The sequence below is a fragment of the Raphanus sativus genome, chromosome 2 (genome assembly GCF_000801105.2).
Source record: "Raphanus sativus cultivar WK10039 chromosome 2, ASM80110v3, whole genome shotgun sequence".
In the NCBI taxonomy this organism is placed as follows: domain Eukaryota; kingdom Viridiplantae; phylum Streptophyta; class Magnoliopsida; order Brassicales; family Brassicaceae; genus Raphanus; species Raphanus sativus.
The window spans coordinates 22,325,886-22,347,976 of record NC_079512.1 but is presented as its reverse complement, the minus strand read 5'-3'; the positions used below and the strand labels follow the sequence as shown (position 1 = coordinate 22,347,976).

General features: G+C 35.8%; 2 protein-coding genes across 3 annotated transcripts; both read left to right on the top strand.

Annotated features, from left to right (window-relative positions):
• Nucleotides 1–5,780: 5,780 nt before the first annotated feature.
• Nucleotides 5,781–9,080, top strand: LOC108839954 (casein kinase 1-like protein 12). 2 transcript variants are annotated; one of them, XM_018612742.2, is made up of 13 exons: nt 5,781–6,065; nt 6,164–6,204; nt 6,403–6,472; nt 6,568–6,716; nt 6,794–6,889; nt 6,980–7,050; nt 7,125–7,186; nt 7,653–7,716; nt 7,809–7,893; nt 7,967–8,093; nt 8,173–8,283; nt 8,365–8,447; nt 8,551–9,080. In XM_018612742.2, exons 1-13 carry the CDS (start codon nt 5,990–5,992, stop codon nt 8,767–8,769), a joined length of 1,254 nt encoding a protein of 417 aa, XP_018468244.1. In that variant the 5' UTR covers nt 5,781–5,989; the 3' UTR covers nt 8,770–9,080. The 2 variants fall into 2 exon arrangements, with proteins under 2 accessions (XP_018468244.1, XP_018468243.1); XM_018612741.2 differs by having other exon boundaries at nt 8,356–8,447.
• Nucleotides 9,081–9,085: 5 nt separating this feature from the next.
• LOC108837698 (uncharacterized) lies at nt 9,086–12,611 on the top strand. The gene is made up of 2 exons (XM_057004220.1): nt 9,086–9,197; nt 11,794–12,611. Exons 1-2 carry the CDS (start codon nt 9,086–9,088, stop codon nt 12,609–12,611), a joined length of 930 nt encoding a protein of 309 aa, XP_056860200.1.
• Nucleotides 12,612–22,091: the final 9,480 nt, after the last annotated feature.

The window sequence follows — 22,091 nt, the reverse complement described above, 5'->3', positions numbered from 1 at the left end:
TGCTGCATTACAGAGTAAGCATCGATCATCCACTTGAATTCCCCAGCGACGTAAACGGTCTCTTGTAGGAATTCTATCCTGGATCACCAGCCACACATGGAATGCTTGTCGTGGGATAGCTCTAGAGAACCATACAGCAGTGCTCCAAGGTACATCTGATTTCGGTTCCCTAAGGTAGTCATACAGGATGCCAGTTTTGAAGCTGTCTGACCTCTGTCCATTTATCTCCCAAATGTAGTAGTCCTGGTTAGGCTGAAGCTCTAATGTGGTGATGTAGGCGTAGAGAGAGAGTTGCTGCTCAGAGCGTGCAGGAGGAAGTAGCCAGGCTCCATTCCTACAGAGCGATGCAACAGTAGCAGTACGAGGGATTCCCAAACCAGAGCGAGAACCTGACAAGTATGCATTCAGATCACCAAACGGTGACCAATTGTCACTCCAGAACCGTGCCGATTCTCCATTCTGAAGCATCAACTTTAACAGAGGGAAGACCGTCTGCTTAAGTTTTAGCAATTTATTGACAAGCCATGAGTAAGATTGACGTGGTGGTGTAGTCCAGTAGTTGCTTAGGCTGCCTTTGAGTATGACCTCCTTGAACCATTGGACCCAAACCGAATCAGGCCTGAAAAATAACAACCAAACCAGACGCAGAGAGCATGCCTTGTTCCAGGTTAGTAAGTCCTTGATACCTAGTCCACCTTGCCTTTTTGTGAGTACAAGGGTTTCCCAAGAGACCCTCGCCGAGTTGTGACCTTCAATATTTCCCTTCCACAGGAAGATACTACAGAGCGAATTGATGCGGTTTATACAAGCTTTCGGGAGGATGAATGCAGAGCACCAGAAGGTAGTTATGCCCGAGATAACTGTCTTAATAAGTAGAAGTCTACCAGAGAACGATAGTGACTTGACTGACCAAGAGGAAAATCGCGATTTAATTTGATGCAGGAGTGGCTCACAGTTTGTCAATGACAGTTTCTTCGAGTTCAGTGGAACACCCAAGTAGCGGAAGGGTAGGGAGCCTAGAGACATGCCAGTTGAAGCTTGGATGGTGTCAGTTTCTTCAGAGGAGAGGCCAGACGCAAAGAAACTCGTCTTTTGCATGCTCACCGCCAGACCCGACCTTCTTTCAAATTCACTTAGCACCTGCAGTACTTGCTGAACAGAGTGGATTGATCCATCTATAAAGATCAAAAGATCATCAGCAAAGGAGAGGTGGGTAAGTTTCGTTGGGGCACAATTCCTGTGGTAGTTTAGTCTATTTTCCCTTGCAGCCTGATTCAACATATGAGATAGACAATTCATAGCTATTACAAATAGATAGGGGGATAGAGGGTCTCCCTGTCGCAACCCACGTTTCCCTTTGAAATAGCCATGAACTGATCCATTGTAGCCTATCATGTAGGATGGAGTGCAGACACATGCTTTGAGAAGTCTGATGAATCGAGAAGGCAGCTGAAGTCCCTGGAGGCATGAGAACAGAAACTCCCAAGAGAGGGTGTCAAACGCCTTCGCTATATCCACTTTGATGGTAATACGCTTCTGTCCTGAGTTCTTGTGATAACCATTAATCAGTTCTCCTGCTAGAGTAGTATTTTCTACTAATAGCCTGCCCCTCACAAATGCCGTTTGACTTGGTAGAATGAGTGTAGGAAGTAGTGGTTTTAGTCTCTTGACAAGTAGCCTAGAGAGAACCTTATAGATGGTATTCAAACATGCAATAGGCCTGAAGTCAGTGATCTTAGAGGCACCAGGGAACTTAGGGACTAACGTAAGTATTGTGGCATTTGATGTTGCAGGCAGGAAGATAGAAGCGAAGAAGTTCTTTATAGACACCAGCACCTCATTTCCCACTGAGTCCCACGACGCTTTGAAGAAGGCAGAGGTTAGCCCGTCCGGGCCAGGCGCCTTATTGGATTTTAATCTGAACAGGCAGGACTTTATCTCTTCAGAGGTAGGGAGAGAGAGTAGCGTAGTCACTTGTTCTTGAGAAGGCGAGAAGTTTATAAGTTCCTGAAACCAGTGGGGGAGGGAGGAGATCACAGGAGGATAGTAGTTTAGGGGCCCCAAGACTGACTGGAAGTGATACACCGCATGCCGACTCATACATTCAGGGTCTGTAATCCATCGTCCATTGATCGCAAGGAAGGCTCTTATCGCATTGTAGCTTGCTCGAGTCTGGCAAATCCGAAAGAAGTAAGTGGTGTTCAGGTCCCCCTCCTTTAGCCAGTTGATACGCGACTTTTGCCTGAAGTATATTTCCTCTATCACCCGCAGGAAATGCCACTTCTCATGAAGTTCTCTTTCCGCTTGGAATGTAGCCGTCGAAGGGTTCTGCAGAGCCTGTACCTGCGCAAGTTGAAGCAACCGGTTAGTCTCTACCACTCTCTCTTGAATTTTTGAATAGTTATTTTTGATCAGGAGCTTTAGGTCACTCTTTATCATTTTTAGTTTCCAGAAGAGTTGAGTGAGCGTTTGACAAGTGTTCCCAGCGTGAATCCATGCTTCCTGTATTAGCTGAGCGAAGTTCGGGTGCTTAATAAGGTAGTTAGGGAATTTAAAAGGCTTAGAACCAGCTGAGGGTAACTTAAATGCAAGGTCTAGGACACAGGGCGAGTGGTCAGAGAAAAGAGGTGGAAGGAAAGTGGCTAAGGCATGGGGGAAAGCTGATATGGAGTTTGAGTTGACCATTAGTCTGTCTAGCTTTTTAGTGATAGGGTGGGAGGGGCAGCTGTTACTCCAAGTGTGATTAGTTCCAATGAATCGGAGATCAAATAATCCCATCTGAATCATACTGTCACGCATCAGATACATTTGGTTATCGAGCCCCGTGACTGATGGGTCAGAGTGCTCAGACGGGTGACTGATTTGGTTTAGATCTCCTCCTAGTATCCAGTTAGTCGTATCCATATCCAAAGTAGCTTGTAGATTGATAAGCTCTGCCCAAAGATCAATTCTGTCTGCACTCAAATTAGATGCATAGACAGCCGTGTAGTGGATCGGTTGGTGATTAGGGAAATCAATCTTACAAGTTATGCTTTGACGACTTTGGCAAAGGATAGTGACTTTTAGGGAAGCTCTCCAGATTAGGATAATTCGACCATCAGGATCAGATAAGTGATTTGAGGAAAAACACCAATTAGGACAGAGTGAAGATAAGATAGGGCTTAGAGAGGGCTCTTTGATATGTGATTCTAGAATAGCTCCAAAAAGTGGTTTATTTGAGTCTAACCAAGAGATAAAAGGTCTATGCTTAACCGGGTCATTTAGGCCACGGACATTCCAAAAAAAGAGTTTAACACTCATTAAGAAAGGTTTGGGAGGTCCTCCGAAAGACTGGAAGACCCACCAGGAACAAAAGAAGCAGGGATAGTGTTTAGCAAAAGAGGGGAAAAGGGGTTAGATGATAGGATATTTGATTGAGGGAGAGAGCCAGAAAAAGAAGGGTCAAGAGAAATAGGACGGGCAAAAGGATTTTGATTCTCTGAGCAGGGGGGAGGGGATAAGGTAGGAGAGGAACGACAAATGAAAGTAAAAGAAAATATTTAAGAAGCTGGACATGGATTTTGTTTGCAAGAGAGACAATCTGGAAAAAAAAAGTAGAGTAGGTTTGCGATTTATATAAGAGAGGAGATGAAGAAAACAGTTTCAAAATATGCAAGTTAACGTGGGTTTTAAAAAGCCCTTCTTTCAACAAAAAAAAGTGAACGTGGGTTTTGATTTCTGAGAAAAAAAGGAATATAAATAGTTACAAAATTTGGATTGCAGAAAAATAGGATGAAAATAGAAATTCAATTGTTTTTCACTTTCTAAATTATTTTTCTTCTACATGGCAGAATTTAATTGGTTAGGTAACTTAGAACATTTTCAACTCATCTCTATTTATATCTCTATATTTTTTCTTAAAATAGAGAAACTCTATTATAGATGTAGATTTGCTCCAATGTATGCCTCTATAATAGAGGAAAATATAAAGATTTATCATTTTCATCTCTAAATATAGAGATAAAAAGTGAGATTCCTCTATATTTTCCTCTAAAATAGAAAAACTATATTATAGAGGTACACATTGGATCAAATTGACCTTTATTATAGAGATCTCTATTTTAGAGGAAAATATAGAGGTGTACATTAGAGATGCTCTTACATTTTAGTATATAAGGGATTTGTAACATCTATTTCAATATCATGATATTTTTTCAGATAATTTCCAGCAAATCAAATTTGTTAATATCAAAAGAATTTTATAAGATACAAAAACATTTCCCGGTTAATTTTTTTTTTTAAAAAAATTAATAAAGAAATGGAAAATTGCTAAGTTATTATTCTGAAAATTTATAATCAGATCAAATATATCATACCCTTTCTTCATGTATTTTATGGAGAATTTGTTTTCCCCATAAAACTCCAAGATAGACTCATCACAATATTGACTAATAAAATTGGTTTAAGCGCTGTTGGTAATGAATCTAACCGTTTTTCCTTTTAGAAAATGCCAAAAGAAATGGAGGTTTGTAATGCCTGATGAACTCTCCATGTTTTTATCTTTTTTTTTTTTTTTTTTGATAACCGTGAAGGTTCCCAGGCGGTAAACCCAGACTAATCCCCACGAGGCCTTTCATCCGGACACGCACGGTTAGGTAAACCCAAACTAATCCCCACGAGGCCTTTCATCCGGGCACGCACGGTTATAGGCGGGAAGGTGGCCAAGACGACTCGAACCCAGGGCGGGTACTCCAGCTGGAGTTCCTTTACCACTAGGCCAAGAGCTCTTGGTTATCTTTTCCTTGACAGTTCCAAGATTGTTCTAATTTGAAAAGTAGAACGGTTAGATTATTTCGAAATTCTACAAACTACTGAATCGGAACCGTCATGATTTTTTTTTCCAAATAACAAAGAACACACAAACCAGTGATCTAATACCATCAAAAATCGAATCATGTGAAACAAAACTTAATGATTATGAAAACTTGATTGAGAGGCCGTTTGGAGCCGAAAATAGAAAGCCGAATTAGAAAGGTTTTTGATTTTATAGTCATAAAATATAGAAAGCTGAATGAAAAAGGTTTTTGATTATAACGAACGATTTTCTCGTGCAATTCAACAGGCACACGTTCAAAAATATTACGAGGTGTTTACTTAACAAAAAAAAATATTACGAGGTGTTAAGGTATATAGATAATTTGCTCCTCGAAAAGAGTTTATACTTCGACCGACCAAAGTCATCGTACAAAGAATGATTAAATATTCAGACCAGTAAAGTCAAAATACGGAAGGAAAATAACGATTAACGTGGGGATTACGTTTAGTATTGAACGTCGACTCTTTATTATACTACTAAAAGTCGCATGGCAAACGACCTTTACCGCCCACCCAACGGGACCGATCCGTAGCTCTCACGCTTGGTGACCCATTTCTCTCTCGTAGCCAACCCAAATTAATTAATTCATTTTTTTCTCTTTCAAAAACGTTTTTTTTCACTCCACGCGTGATATACGTTAAGATACCCAAAGTAAACCGAACAAAATGAAAGAACCGATTTGGATCAACCGTAAAATTTAAATGAGATGAAAAATCTACTTCCGAAAAGGTGATAGCCTAATAATTACTCATATGATCGAATTACTAAACGGATGATATTAGAGATTTCAACATCGTCTGATTATAGCCAGTGTTTAATGGAGCACTGTTAACCGGCTTTCCGGTTAAATCAAACCGGATATTTGGAACCGTGTACAACAAACACATCAGGATAGAGAAGAAGAGGAAACTACCCAAAACAAACAAACATTCTCTTCCCATCAACCAAAGCTTCCTTTTTTTCCTCTGCTTTCCCCTGTTTTCAGCCCTAATTTCCCAGAAATCGGACCTTCCATTGTTTGTTTCAAGGAGATAAATTTTGGGTTTGCGCTGCTGATTCCGTTGGATCAAAGGGTTCTCTAAAGGACACATTTTTATTTCGGACAGAGGATCAAAAGGTTCTCTAAAAACATCGATGGAGGCTCGCGTGGGAAACAAGTTTCGTCTCGGACGCAAAATCGGAAGCGGTTCTTTTGGAGAGATCTATCTCGGTTTCCTCTTTTACACAACCCTTTGTTTCAATTCAACATGTTTTTTGATATTTTCTCAATCCCTAAACATTTGTCATGGGGGTTGTTGTTTTCCTTAGGTACTCATATTCAAACACATGAAGAAGTTGCCATCAAGCTTGTGAGTTCTCTTGCTTTGCTCCTTAATTTTATTTTATTTTTTGTCTTGTTAGCATCATGTGAATGTTATTAATTGAAAAGATAGAGAGATAAGACAATGTATGTTGTTTACTATATAAATTACATTAGCTAGGGTTCCTAAATTTTGTTTTTGTCTTGATAGCATCAGCGTGTTGCCTTTTTTATTTTTTTTTTGCAGGAAAATGCGAAGACAAAACATCCACAGCTGCTCTATGAATCCAAGTTATACAGACTTCTACAGGGAGGAAGTAAAAAAAAAAAGCTCATCTCTTGGTTCTCTGTTTCTAATTCTTTTAATAAATATGACCGTAAGTCACTCATGAGCCTTTACTTTATGTGGCAGCTGGTGTTCCAAATGTCAAGTGGTTTGGTGTTGAAGGCGAGTACAATGTTCTGGTCATTGATTTACTTGGCCCTAGTCTTGAAGACTTGTTCAATTTCTGTAGCAGGAAACTTTCTCTCAAGTCAGTCCTCATGCTTGCTGATCAAATGGTACATCTCTCTCTCTCTCTCGCTTGTCCTTTCTCCTTACACTTGTTCAGTTATTGACTTCCGTTTTTGATATTCAGATAACCCGTGTTGAGTATTTCCATTCCAAATCTTTCCTTCACCGTGACCTCAAGCCTGACAATTTTCTCATGGGGTTAGGAAGACGTGCAAACCAGGTTTCCTCTTTCACATATATGTTTGTTTCTCTTCTCAGATTAATTTCCAAATTATTATTCATATCCGAAATGACTTCTTTGTTTCTAAAGGTGTACATCATTGACTTTGGTCTTGCTAAGAAGTACAGGGATAACACTACTCATCAGCACATTCCTTACAGGTGACATCATTGGATTTTAATCAATCTATGTTTCTTCTTTTTCTAAACTCTTGCTTCCATTTTCTATCTTGCAGAGAAAATAAGAATCTCACTGGAACTGCAAGATACGCTAGTATGAATACTCACTTGGGAATTGGTAAGTCTTTCGTGTTGTAATGCTCCAGACTAGGGCTGAGATTTTGAACCAAACCAAACCAATTTTTTTGGTTAGTTCGGTTAAGTTTTCATTTCGATTCGGTAGGTCTTTTTATAAAAAAGTTAAGGTTTTCGGTTGGTTCGTGGCTACTTAGGTTTTCGTAGAAAAAAAAATATAACTAACTATACCAAAAACCCAAACCGAACTAACTAAATTGCGAACCGAATTAATTGAACTTATCCGAAATTTTAACAAACTAAACCAAAATATAATCGAAATCAAAAACTTGGGTAGGATTTTCAAAAACCAAACCGAATACCAAACTCAACCAAACCAAACTTTATTTCGGGTTAATTCTGTAAGATATATGTTGAACCGAACTACCCGACCGAACTGAATTATCCGAACTACTTGAACCTACTCAAGACACTGTCCTTATACTAATACCTCTATTTATATCATACAGAACAAAGCCGAAGGGATGACTTAGAATCTCTTGGTTACATCCTCATGTATTTCCTTAAAGGAAGGTGAGTATTATTATCTTACCTACAAGCCTCTCATTCTTTCACTTTGTTCTTCACATTCCTTAAGAATGTTTCCTCGTGGTTTCTTTTTATAGTCTTCCATGGCAAGGACTTAAAGCTGGAACCAAGAAACAAAAGTATGAGAGAATCAGCGAAAAGAAAGTCTCTACATCCATCGAGGTAAAGTCTCTCAACCACAAAAGTTTTTGATCCTTAACTTGTACTTGACACAAGTTGCTCATCTTGCATCCAGTCTTTATGCCGTGGCTACCCATCCGAACTAGCATCTTACTTTCATTACTGCCGCTCCCTCCGGTTTGAAGATAAACCAGACTACAATTATCTCAAAAGAATATTCAGGGATCTCTTTGTCCGTGAAGGTTCTTGAATCTTTTGCCCCTCCATGTTTCTCCCAAATAAATACACACACTTTCTCATATCATTTTTAATCCACTGCAGGGTTTCAATTGGATTATGTCTTTGACTGGACCATACTGAAGTACCAAAAGTCACAACTAACAGCTGCCCCATCACGTGGCCTCGCAACTCCTGCGGCTGGAACCAGTGCGGGTAACATAGCACTTTTAACCAATAGAAAAATGTTTTTATGTTTGAAAGAGTTTTAAGCTTTGTTTCTTGAAGGGGAGGAAGAGAGAGTGAGACCAACGATGGATTCATCAAGAAGGAGAACCTCTGGAGCTCTTGACAACTCTGCGTCTACTAGAACCCCAATGGTAATTTTTTTTTAAAAAAAAATGCTCTGTTTCCTTGTTTCTCTCTCTTTCTCTAGTCCAAAAATCTTTATTGACTTTGTCTAAAAAATCTCATTGTTCACAGATGCCAAGAACGTCACTGTTTGCACAGTCAGCAGGATCATCGAGGCGAGTAACGTCAGAGGAGCTACAGAGATGCCGTGACGGTGACGGAATAAGAAACTCTGGGGTGGTTTCAACGTCGGAAGGGAAGAGATCATCTTCCACCAGGAAACAGTATGACTCTGCGATGAAAGGTATTGAGACTCTCCAAGTCTCAGACGAAAGGTTTCACCACCACTGAACCAGAAGAAAAAAAAAAGAAAGATAATGTACAGAGATTACTTACATACTTCGACTCTACATTGGAGAAACGAGTAAACATGCTTACTTTTTGCTTCTTTTATATTTTTACTTGTCGACTTTGGTTTTGTATTTACTACGAAGGGGAATTAAATTTAGTGTTGGAAACTGGAATCATGGTATTATTCATATTAATATGTTATTATAGCAATGCATTTGGTGATTTTCCTTTGGTGTTTTGTTCCTCACTTGAAACTATTAGTGAAGGACAATACTTCACTTGAATTCATCGTATATATACTTGAGTTCTTATAGCAATGCATTGGTGCGACCCTGCTCTACAAGTCACTCCTGGCTTCAAAAAATGGAATCACGCGATATCTCTGCTGTTACACGTTTGTTCAGGAATTACGTTAGCCAGTTTGGAATGTAACAACTTTAAAAAATGTTCAGAAAAATAAAAATAAATAAATAAATGTTATATTTCTTATCAAATTATAAATATCTTTTTAGGTGATCAACAACCTTTAAAATACCATTGTGAAACCACAAGTGTCAGCTAGTTATTAGTTCTATTTTTTTATAAAAAATAAAAAGTAAATATTATACTATAATGATATTTTTTATCAATTCTTATTTGTTTTGACCGATACAGATGCTCTTAGTTACAAAGTATTATTAACTTTTTGTAGAAACATAAGCGTATAATTTATTTCTTCTTGATGAATAAATGAAAAAAGTAAAGTATGAATAGAAATTTAGCTAAATTACGCTAAGAAATAGCAAATACAAAAAGAAGAATGACCAAAGAAAATGATTAAATAGGTAAAAGACTTTTCTATCTTTACTTTATAGATATATACACATATAAATAATTAGTTTTAAACAAATAAACATAAAATATGTCTTGCTATTATTAATTTCGAATAATACTTTTTTCAATTCAAAAAAATTAACCTCTTTCAAGTTTTTTAAAAAACATTCAGAAATTTTATTTTGATATTCAAAAGGTTTTTTTGAAATTTTTTTTTTTAAATATTTCAGATATTAATATCTTTTTAATCCTAACCCCATCTCTTAAACTTTCCTTCAAATATAAATTTTATAGGATAGTCTACAAAGATCAAATAGGAGTCGAGAGATTTGGATTTTAAGAGTGCCGGAAAAACTTATTAATCCTTCATACTGAATTGGAAGGACTCATATGCGCAACGTCATATTTACAAGAGTTACATTGCACCACAAGACATATGAAGACGGATTGTTCCGATCTGGTGGACGCTAACCTTCCGACCGGCCAGCAATTTTCTCCGAATTAGTCTCATTGCGACATCTACAAGCCATATTTTTGGACTTCAGCATCGTCTGAATACCCGTGACATAGAGTTTGTGTACAGACTCTCTCGTCACATAAGCAAAAAGATAGCAGTATTCTCTTTTTCTACATAAATCAGGTCCAGTTAGATATAGTATTTCTTCGGAACGATTCAAATCTATCTATCACTTGATTTTAAAAGATGGGCCATCGACAAAAAATGTCTATTTACCTTTTTAAGTGAACTATTTTGATCAATGTGTGCTATGTGAGCGTACAAAATAGACACTTTTTGTCTATATATAACTTTGGTATTAGTACGCATGTTACTATACAGTATATATACATATAATTCTCGATTAATTTCTACTTCAGTTATATGATATTCATTTTTGTTAACAATTAAGTTTCTTTTAAAAACCAATAAATATAAATTTTAATAATAACATACAAAAACTATTACATTCTAACATATTTATATTAATATATTTAATTTAAACATTATAATAAAATAAAATAATAATTAAATTAATATCCGTGTATACTCTGATTAATCTTCGATTTTTTAATAATTCATTAGATCCGACATTACCGTCCGACTAGCACCTAACGTAGTTCCGAACAGAAGATATTAGCAATGTTAATAGGTCTTTCGAAATCATGGATTAATTTAATCCACGAACGCAAATACAATTTTGGAGGTATCCAAACCCCAACAGAACATTTGATTTGGTTTCCAAATTTTAAATACCTAATCTGTTGTATAAATCATTTAACACCAAATCATTAATATATAGATTATTTAATCCTTAAGCTATGATTGTTTCTAACTATTAATTTCAGAATCTGCTCTGTACAAACGCGTATTAATTGTTTATGCTACATGTTCATGCTACTATCAGTATATACAACTCCCGTTAATAAACCAGCCAGTATTAATTAGCATTTTCATTTGGTTTGTGTCTTTGAAAACCCTAAACTGTTTCATGTTTAGTGGCTTCGGCCACATATCAAATATTAGTTGTGATCTATGGAAATTATTGATTCGATGGCTCAACTAGTTATTTTGGTCGGCAATGAACTTTTTAATTTCACATTTTCCTTCACTTAGTCACCTGATTTTTGATTAATTTATGAGAATTCTCACGAAACACATTCTCTTGTAATAAAAAGTAAGCCATGTTTTTCTTTATAAGTAAATCGCGATCCTCCTTTTCCCTAGTTGGTATATATGATTTTAGTTAATGCTTCTTTTTCTTTCTTCGGTCTTTAGGTTTAATAGTGGGACAATGAATATGAAAGATCAGAGCCAAATTTCAAAATAGCGAAATAATTATTTTTCACAAACAGAAAGCTGGTGGCTATGGCCATAATTCTGGGACCATGGCTGTCTAACGGCATGTGTAAGTGGAACGGTTGAACATAGTTCAAATTGAAAATAAAAAGAAAATTAAGAATTTTTGAAAATAGATATATAAGTTATAATATAAAGTTTTAAATTTTTTGACATAGTACTAAATTTAGAACTGGTAATTTCAAGAAGAAAAAATATCAAATAAAGTTATAAATTTTTAACACTACTCTATTAGATGTTAAATATATCATTAATATTTTTTGAATATGATCCATAAATAATTTGAGACGGCCCTGTCTGAAAATGCAAAGTATCTCCAAAGATTCAAATTTTCTTGTGGAAGATCACAAAAATAGCTCTTGCATTAGGGGAAAATCTGGCAAAAAGAAGCCTCACTGCCAACATTACCTGTAAGCACTGCGGAGAATTGGAAACTGCCAACCACGTCTTTCTCCACTGCAACTTTGCTAGACAAGTATGGGACCTCATTCATCTATGGACCACGGACTTCAAGCCATCAGACTGCGCCTCCTTCGGTGAAGCTTTACTCTTGACAATCCAGCTGAAAAACTTACCTCCTCTCGGAGTAACAGGGAACATATTCCCATGGATAATATGGGGACTCTGGATAGCAAGGAACCTATTTGTCTTTGAAAACAGAGTAACTACGCCAGCAGAGCTCATCACAAAGTCAATCAGAAATGCCCAAGAGTGGACCATGGCGCAAGCAAATATTGCACAACAACGACCGCCTTCATCACATGGTTTGCTTGATCATTTGCCTCTTGATACCCTTGTTTGTTTCATTGATGCAGCTTGGCAAGCTACAACCCAGCGCGCAGGGTGTGGATGGATCTTCTTCACACTTCAAGGGGAACGACTAGACCAAGGAACCTCCATATTTGAGCACACCTCGACTCCTCAGATGGCAGAAGAACTCGCCATAAGATCGGCTCTCTTACACGCACGGACAGCCGGCTACTCAAGAATCTGTATCAAATCAGATTGTCAAGCACTCGTTGCTAGCATTACCTCGAAGAACTACCCGACGGATCTCTACGGAATCACCCGGGACATCGAGCATCTATCCCTCTCTTTTGATTTCATTGTCTTTTCTTTTATTCCAAGAAACATGAACTTCCTAGCTGATTCTCTTGCAGTATTGATCCTCTAACCAGCTATTAATAGTTGGCCTGCTTTATTAATCGTATGTCTGTGTTAAAAAAAAAAGACGGCCCTGTCTGTTACTATTATCAGATCTAAAAGTTCCATACATGTGTTGTAGTCATATATTGTGGGATTTGTCTTGACGTCAGAATGGTACGTTAAAATCTACAAATAAATTATGTACAGTTAATATCATTTGATCACTTTAAAAATCCAAACGTTTATCTTTTCTTAATGCGTGTATATGTGTATAAGTTATATCATTTGTACAACACATTATCGATAAGGTGGAACGTTACATAACCTAAAAATCAAGGTTTAGTCTTTTATTTATTCATTAATTCGCTTATAAGTAAATATAAGGTTGAAAAGTTTGTTTAACGAACACTTTTAATTTGTTCAATAAAAAACTAACACTTTTAATTTGAAATATTCGTAATGAAATTACACAATGTTGAAAGGCATTATAAGAAACTGAACATGAGTTTAAAGGGTTAGGATTGGATGCTAGTCCACTTTTCTTTATCTTCAACTTTTTATTGGGTGATATATTTCTTTTTATTCAACTTTTTGCTCCTTCCACTTATCGAATGTGACAATATGCATGTATTGTAAAAAAGTATGGGGGCATATTTATGTACATCAAAAACAAATATGGTGCATATAAGCTCTATAGTGCTACCAATCGACATCTACATCCAATATCGTTGATCTATCACTATTATAAAGCTCCGAGCATAATAACCACTTATCTATCAACATAAATAACATAAATTATTAATAAGGTAATTTAAAGTTTGAACTCTTAAAATCAAATACAAAAAAACGTTTTAGCTCTTTTTTAGAAAATATCATGCATGAATATTTGTTTGTTGTCTATTATGTTTCAGTTTTAACTTTTATATTCATAGATTTTGCGAAGTTCCATATTTGACCATTGATATATATATGGGTGATTTTGCTCTATATTTATAGCCGAGAAAAAAATAAAAGATATAGCCATGCTACAGTTAAAAATAGCAGATGGAATAATTTGTACACAAATATGACAAAACTCTTTTTTATGGCGCGTGAGCATGATATTGATATTCTAATACTAAAACTGTGATACTATACTATACACGATATAAGATAGTAAGTTAACTAGTTATGAGATTGGGTTTCATCAATTACGTGACTATGCTATACAGAATATGGTATGGAATACTCGATACATCCAAACTCTAAAATCAAGTCCTAGTACTCTAAACCCAAACCCTAAACAAAAACCATAAACCCTAAACTCAAATTCTAAACCCAAAATCCTAATTCCCTAAACCCAAATCATATATCCTAAACAAAAGTCATTATATCCTAAACTAAATATCATATAATATAGGCAAAAACAAACAAATAAACACAAATCTATATACCCTTAACTAAATTTTAAACTTTAAACCCAAATTCTAAACCCTAAACCCAAATTCTAAATCCTAAACTCAAACCCTAAACCCAAACCATATACCCTAAACCCAAACCATATACTCTAAACCCAAACTATAAACCCTAAACCCAAACTCTAAACCCAAATCCTAAATCTTAAACCCAAACCTTAAACCCTAAACCCAAACCATATACCATAAACCCAAATCCTAAACCCTAAATCCAAATTCTAAACCTAAACCCTAAACTCAAACCATATACCCTAAACCCAAACTCTAAACCCAAATCCTAAATCCTAAACCCAAACCTTAAACCCTAAACCCAAACTATATACCATAAACCCAAATCCTAAACTCTAAATTCAATCCAGTGCAAATTGAAGTAGTTATTTATACTATACTATATAGTAAATAAATAGTATAGACAACTTAATATATAGAACATCACGAAGTAAATCGGTTATAGATTAAGAAAAAATGACAGTGATGCCTTGCCACGACAAATGAGAAAGAGGGGGAGGGGCGCTGCAAAAGAGGGGAAGGAGGAGAAAACATTAAGAAATTGTTTCTATTCTATGTTATCAAATAGAATAGCACAACACAATCTATTAACACCAACAATACATCACAAGGAAGAAAAATAAGAGAAAGAGAAAGAAGAGAGAAAGAAGAGAGAGATTAAAAAGAAGATGAAGAGAAGAAAAAGGATGAACCGAACGCAATATATATAAAGTAGACATGCATCTTTCCTCTGTACTAAACATAATTCTTATGTGTTTAACGTATTATGCATAACTAACATATTATACTATACTATATCTATAAATAATATAGAGAACTTGATACATAGAAACATCACAATGTAAATCATTTATTGGTTAAGAAAGTGTGATAGTGATGCTTTGCCGCGGTAAAGGAGGAGGACAGGAGGGGAGAAGGAGGGGAGGAGGAGGGATAGGGGAGAGGAGGAGAGGTATGGGAGGGGGATGGGGAAGAGGAAGAGGATGACTACATCATTCTTAGATAATAAAATAGATAGTATAGTATTCACAAGCAGTGTTGCAAAATTTTGTGTATATTCTTCATTGAAATATAGTGTTCATGAAAAAAAGTGTTTACATTAGATATAAATTTTTGACACATAAAACTTTATACTGAAACACCATCAACTAAACAAACACACCATCAAATTCATATTTTCTTGAAATAGTAAAAAACCATGTCTATTCTATGTTTATAAAATAGAATAGTACAAAGTACCTTACACTGTTTATCTTCTCTAACAGTTCGACATGTTCTCTGAATCGTAATCCACGAAAATTAGCAAAATCATAAAACCAAAAAAAATATGAATAAAAGTGATAAGCCCATCAGTTATTGGATTTGATGATGGTTATACAGTGTCTGAAGAATTCATTTTCTAAAAACTTCATAAAACCTGCAAATAATCATGGAATAAAACAGAAAATTTGGTAAATAAAAAATAGTCTCAGAAAAAAGAGATCAAAGATGAAAGTGAGAGTGAAAATGAACAGAGAATAAATGATAACTTTTGTCATTATACATATTATACAAAGAATATCATAACCAAAATGTTGTTTTGGTTATAAACTTGATTTTTGGTGTTCATATGTATATAGAATCCAATTTCCCTATATATATACACACATCACCGACAACAAGGAGAAAATAAATATGCACAACACCATATTATAATCCTGATCTTGTAAAATTGAAAACTCTAAAAAAAATTAAAAAAACTCTTAACTAATTTTCTTTGAATTCTTAAGGAATAACTCATGTGGCAAAAGCGTAATCATAGTTTTATATAGGGTAAAGATTTGTGAGTAAACTGTAATTTAGTTTTCCGGTTTCTATCTATCAATGAATAATGGGAAGAAAAAAATGTTTAAGAGCGCAAAGACAGCTCGACAAAAGTTGCGAAGGTTTGGGTTGGGATGTAGTAAGTAAAAAGGTAAGTAAACACTTTACAATGATGATAACCACGCTCCAATTATTTCCATCAACAGAGCATGAGCATCATCACCTAAAGTTATTTTCCAAATTTATATGTATCGAAGTTTTATAACTATTCGTGGACATTTTAGTGCAAGCAGGAATCGTACTTTAAAAATGAATAACACATAATTTATATGTAGCAGCAAAGCGCTGCTCACCATTGTAAATACACACACAAACACATCATAGATTCATTATATCATATGGGATCTGTTCATGGAATGTTGGGAGTGTATTCAAATTTGTGTTTGGAGTTTGATCGCTTATATAAATGTTTTTCTCTCTTCTTGTTGCTATTAGTTTTGTATTTTTATTTTTATAGTGGATAATGTACCTCATTTACGATTTTAGTTGTATAAATTTTTTAATTTGTCATAAAACATACAACTTTTTTTTATTTACTAAAGACATTTTTGCATGTTTACTTTCAAATGATACCAAGACAGTGTTTGGGAGGTTTGCACATTTGCATCTAAAAAGATCATTCCACATATTTATACTTGTAATGTTTCATTTTAATTACTGTAGCTAGTGGTTTGCAATTGCAATCATGGTCGATTAATAATTCAGTTCCATAATTTACGCCCAAAAGAGGACCCAATTACTTGAGAAAAACTTTTTTAGTCCTCTTCAAACATAGCCTCATTTTTATAGGTTCCCATGATGCAAAAATCTATATACATTATACATATAAATAAAATTTTTTGTGATCATATAAAATTCACGTTATTTTAAATTTGTTTTAGTAACTTAAACTAAGTTAAATGAGCTAAACAGCACAAAAGTTAAGTGGTTAAATAAATTAAAAAGGTTAAGTTCATACTTCACAGAACTCAAAATCTAATATACACCAGAGTACGTTTTTTTCTCTATTCTCTCATATGTAACTTGAATCTAATTTATACCAACGTACGTAGTATATTGGTTTTTATTTTTTATTTTGCTTTAAGCCCCCAAAATTCCAGATCATATCTTCAAAACCTCTGTTATTTCTTCTTCTTGATTTAAATGTTAACTTTGACGTTATGTCTTCATGAACCAACCACTGTCGCAAAAAATCTGTGCCGTCATATTGTTTTAAATAACTAAAAACTAAGTATTTGTTAATGATAGACTGATAGTAAATAATAACACGACTTAGAAAAACTAGTTTTGTAACTTTTGTGAATAAAATCCCGAGGTTTGGACCTCGAGAATTCTGTATATGAATTTCAGGACATCAAATACAAATCTGAGAGATCCCGTTATGAAACATAAACTTCTTAATCTCCTCGAAAATAGTACTCCTTTTTTTAACCGACATATAAGACAATTTTATATGTGTTACGAGGATTCACGTCTGATTGTATCATATAAGTCGTTCTATCATATCTATACTTGACGATACTTCTTACACCATGATGCAGATCTTTTGTAAACATTTTCTCTTTTAATTCACATAATTCCGTTTTTTCTGAGACCCGAAATTCAGGTCTTCTAGTGTCGATAAAAGTATTAATGAACTTTTAATCAAACTATTGGATTAAAAAGGCTTTCGGAAAAAAATAGTACTCCTTATGTATTAACATATATAATGTTTTAGAAAAAATCAATGTTTTGAAATATAAGATGTTTCAACTTTCTAAGTAACATTTAACATTATTAAAATTGTGTAACTAATTATATATTATGTCTTTTATAATTGGTTGAAATGATTTTAATTTATACTTTAGTTATATTTTATCGGCAAAAGTAATTTTCCTAAACATTTGTGATTTCCTAGAAACATTTTATATTTTGGAACAAAGGATTGTTATTTCTAATGCTTTTTAAGAAATAGCTTATTATTTTAAAATGTTGCGCTGTAGTTTTAGAAATTTTCATAATTGTAAGTTTTTAATGTGTTTTGCTTACTAAGCTTGAACTAGGCATTATTTCGTAGATTATACAGAAAAATTCATTAATACTTCTACACCATAAAATCTGGAGTTGGAATTCAAACTCCAAAAAATATAAATTGTGCATATTATGAAGAAAAAAAAATGTTATAAGAGATCTTCATCATGGTGAATGGCATACTATTAAACATAGATCAGATGATTCGGAATAGCGCAATCACATATATATTCTCATAAGACAGTAAAATTTTGGTTGTAAAATCGTCTATGTAATATTTTTTATTTGTTATAATAGCATAATCAACGAGAGTTAAAAAAAAATTAGGTATATAATTCTGAGGTAAAAAAGTTGAAGTCTTACTTTGAGTATGTACTCATTTAGAAGCCATAGTAAAATCTCGTGGTAAACGTGTTTTATAAATCTTGTTAAACAATGTTGATATGTCAACATATGTTCGATTATGCATTACTTGCATGATTGTTTTACGTTTGGTGAGCAATTTTTTTTCCTCGACGTTGCTTGTAATCAAGGGTTATCCAAGACGGGCCTTGATGGCAACATCCTCTTACAAAACATTGAAATGGAATTTAATCTATTAATCATTTGACTTTTTTTTGTCACTGAATCATTTGACTAACTGTTATATTATTAGACCATACTACAAATTCGATTAATTAGACTATGTAAAAACACTATTGAAAATCTAATAGGAAGTCTACGAGAAAATATCATACCAATCTTTTATTTTAAGGCCATTATCACATGATGTGAAACCATTTTTTAGATTTTTTTTATCAACTACTTTATTAATCAGTAGAAGAGAAATACAATTAGCCAAATCGGTGGTATATTAAAACAATAAGAAAGACTCGGTAAATCAATACACTTCTTCGACACCACATCAACGGACATTATCCAAAGAACACAAGGTAATAAAGACGTCCAATGTCTTAGATCAAAAACCAAATTCCCAAGATCTATGTTCTGTTCACTCTTGTTTACTATCCTCGTTGTGAAGAAACTACCACCTAAAGGTGTCTCCTTTAGCCTTCCTGTTGCAACAAAAACTCACCAAGACTCCAACTTTACTCGTTTCCTTGAAGAAACAGAGTTTATGAAAACAGAGTTCAAGAACAGAGTAATAAAACAGATTTAAGAAGAAGAAATAACAGAGCAAGACACAAGCGATTGTTAACCCAGTTACACCCGTTAACGAGGGTGTTAGTCTGGGCCGGGAACTGTCTCCCGGAATCCACTAGATCAGAGTTTACAAGTATATTTGAATCTCAAGGTCTTTGCAGTACCTATCTTGATTCTAATGTAGCTCACAAACTCAAAGAACACTCACAAGTTTACACTTTGAAAAATGCTCTCTTTTCTGCTCTTATCTATCTCTCTCAACTAAGACACATATATATACACACTCACACTTGACCTAAAGCTCTTCGGATGCTCCAGCTGGCCACGCTCCATCCGTACGACCCATTAAAGATGCATAACGTTAACTTCCTGCAGAGAAGCCGACAAAATATGCTTTAACAGACTAAGCCTCAACAGCTAGTTCTTGTGGTCCTTCAATCCCAATAAGTCACGTGAGTTGTGCCTCGTCATCAGTTACTTCCTCCCCACGCCTAGCTTAGATTCAAACTTGTCTTGATCTTCTTTGCTAATTTCTTAACAAATCTCCACCTAGTGAAGACAGATCAACAACACTGAAGTAGACGCTTATACCCGAGAGTTAGAGATAGATCCTTAGTATCTAGTTTCTTGGATTCCAGTTCCCGGAGCCTGAGTTCGATTACTCAGTTCTGACCCTCAGTAAGTCCATTGCAGCTTTGAACTTACTGACTGGTACAATCTTCGTAAAGATATCTGCAGGGTTGATCAGTGTAGATATCTTCGTCACCTTCAAGAGACCCTTCTCAATGATCTCTCTGATCTTGTGATACTTGGTGTCAACGTGTTTTGTTCTTTCATGGTACACGTTATTTTTGGATAGAGCAATCGCGCTCTGAGAGTCACAGAAGATCTCCACACACTTCTGTTCATATCCAAAATCCATTAGCAGACCTTTAAGCCACAGAGCTTCCTTTCCTGCATCATTCATCGCCAAGTATTCTGCTTCAGTAGTGGAGAGTGTCACCACTTTATGTAGCCTTGATCTCCAGCTTATGGTGTTTCCACCAAGAGTAAATACTACTCCACTGATTGATCTTCTCTTATCACGATCAGCCGCATAGTCTGAGTCGCAGTAACCTTTCAGCACAAAATCGGACCCTTTCCTGTAACAGAGCTTTATCTTCATAGAGCCTCTAATGTACCGCAAGATCCATTTAACTCCTAACCAATGATCCTTGATAGGGTTTCCCATGAACCTACTGATGATACCCACATGATATGCCAAATCTGGTCTTGTACAGATCATGGAGTACATCAAGCTTCCAACTGCATTTGCATATGGAACTGTTTTCATGTACTCTTCATCCTTTTGCAGCTGTTCCTTTGTAGCAGAGCGAAACTTCATATGGGCACCCAGAGGTGTTACAACATCTTTGGATTGCTCCATCTTGTAAGTCTCTAGGACTTTCTCCATGTAACCCTTCTGTGACAACCATAGCTTCCCATTCGCTCTATCTCTCCTAATCTCAATCCCAAGAATCTTCTTAGCCGGACCGAGATCCTTCATTTCAAACTTCATACTGAGTTGCTTCTTCAACTCCAGAACTAACTTCTTGTCCTTTGCAGCCACCAACATGTCGTCGACATAGATCAGAAGATAGACTTTCGCGCCATCTTCACACGTCTTGACATACACACAACTGTCTCTGTAACTTCTTACAAAGTTAAGTTCAGCCATGAACCCATCGAACTTCTGATTCCATCTTCTTGGTGCCTGTTTTAAGCCGTATAAGGCTTTTCTCAGTAAGCAGACTTGACCCTTCTTGAACTGACCTTCATAACCTTCAGGTATCTCCATGTAGATCTTTTCATCTAGCTCTTCGTGAAGGAAAGCTGTTTTTACATCAAGCTGCTCTAGCTCTAGATCTTCCTCAACCACAATAGTAAGAAGAATCCTTATAGATACGTGTCTTACTACTGGTGAGAAGATCTATGTGTAGTCTATTCCCTCTCTCTGAGCATAACCTTTTGCAACAAGGAGTGATTTGTGTCTTGGTCTTTCAACTCCAGGGATACCACTCTTCTTTTTGTAAACCCACTTGCAACCAATCACGCGTTGTCCCTTCGGTCTGTTAACTACATCCCATGTGTGGTTTGTTTTATGAGATTCCATCTCTTCATCCATACCTTCACTCCAGAACTCCCAGTCTTTATCCTCTCTAGTTTCTTTGTAACTCGTTGGTTCTTTGAAGTCACCATCTACTGTGGTGATCAATGACTCAGCATCAAAACAGTATTCTTCGTCATCAGTGTCTTCACTGTAATAGCCCTCAATATCAAACCTCTTAGTGGCTCTGACTGTTCTGCGTTCTCTGTCTCTGACTAGGTGATAGCTCTCAGGTGAGTCGCTGGTCTCGTCTTCCTGATCATGATCGTGTTCTGAGTCGTGATCATAATCTGCATTCTGTTCATCGTCTCCTTGATCCTCAACATCCTGTTGACCCTGTTCTGCGACTTCAGTATCACTCTGCATATCTCCACCTGAACTGATATCACCTGCTTCTCCGAGATCTATGTCAAATGTAACTTCTGCAGATTCATAGTGTTCTCCTTCCTTTTGTTTCCCCTTCTTAATGACATCTTTATAGACAGCATTTTCTTGGAAGATTACGTTTCTGCTTATCTGACACTTCTTCTCTTCCAGTAACCAAACTTTGTAGCCCTTAACTCCTGGAGGATATCCAAGTAGCACTGCCTTCTTGGCCCTTGGACTGAGTTTCCCATCACTTGTATGAATGAAACAGACACAGCCGAACCTTCTCAAATAGATGTATACTGGTGCTCTTCCAGTCCACTTCTTGTCTGGAATTTCAAACTTGATTGCAGACGATGGTGTCTTGTTGATCAGTGTAACTGCAGTCTGTGTAGCTTCTGCCCAAAACTTTCTAGGTAAGCCTGAATCACTTAGCATGCTCCTGACTTTCTCTAGTATAGTGCGGTTCATCCTTTCAGCTACTCCGTTTTGTTGGGGAGTGTAAGCACAAGTCCTG

Excerpts from the sequence above, each read along its gene's own strand:
- LOC108837698 (XM_057004220.1), top strand. The coding sequence starts at position 9,086 with ATGCATTGGTGCGACCCTGCTCTACAAGTCACTCCTGGCTTCAAAAAA. Across the intron at positions 9,198-11,793 it reads TACGTTAGCCAGTTTGGAAT|CTCTTGCATTAGGGGAAAAT; the intron begins GTAACAACTTTA and ends TCACAAAAATAG.
- LOC108839954 (XM_018612741.2), top strand. The coding sequence starts at position 5,990 with ATGGAGGCTCGCGTGGGAAACAAGTTTCGTCTCGGACGCAAAATCGGA. Across the intron at positions 6,890-6,979 it reads TAGGAAGACGTGCAAACCAG|GTGTACATCATTGACTTTGG; the intron begins GTTTCCTCTTTC and ends TTGTTTCTAAAG. Across the intron at positions 7,717-7,808 it reads ATGTATTTCCTTAAAGGAAG|TCTTCCATGGCAAGGACTTA; the intron begins GTGAGTATTATT and ends TTCTTTTTATAG.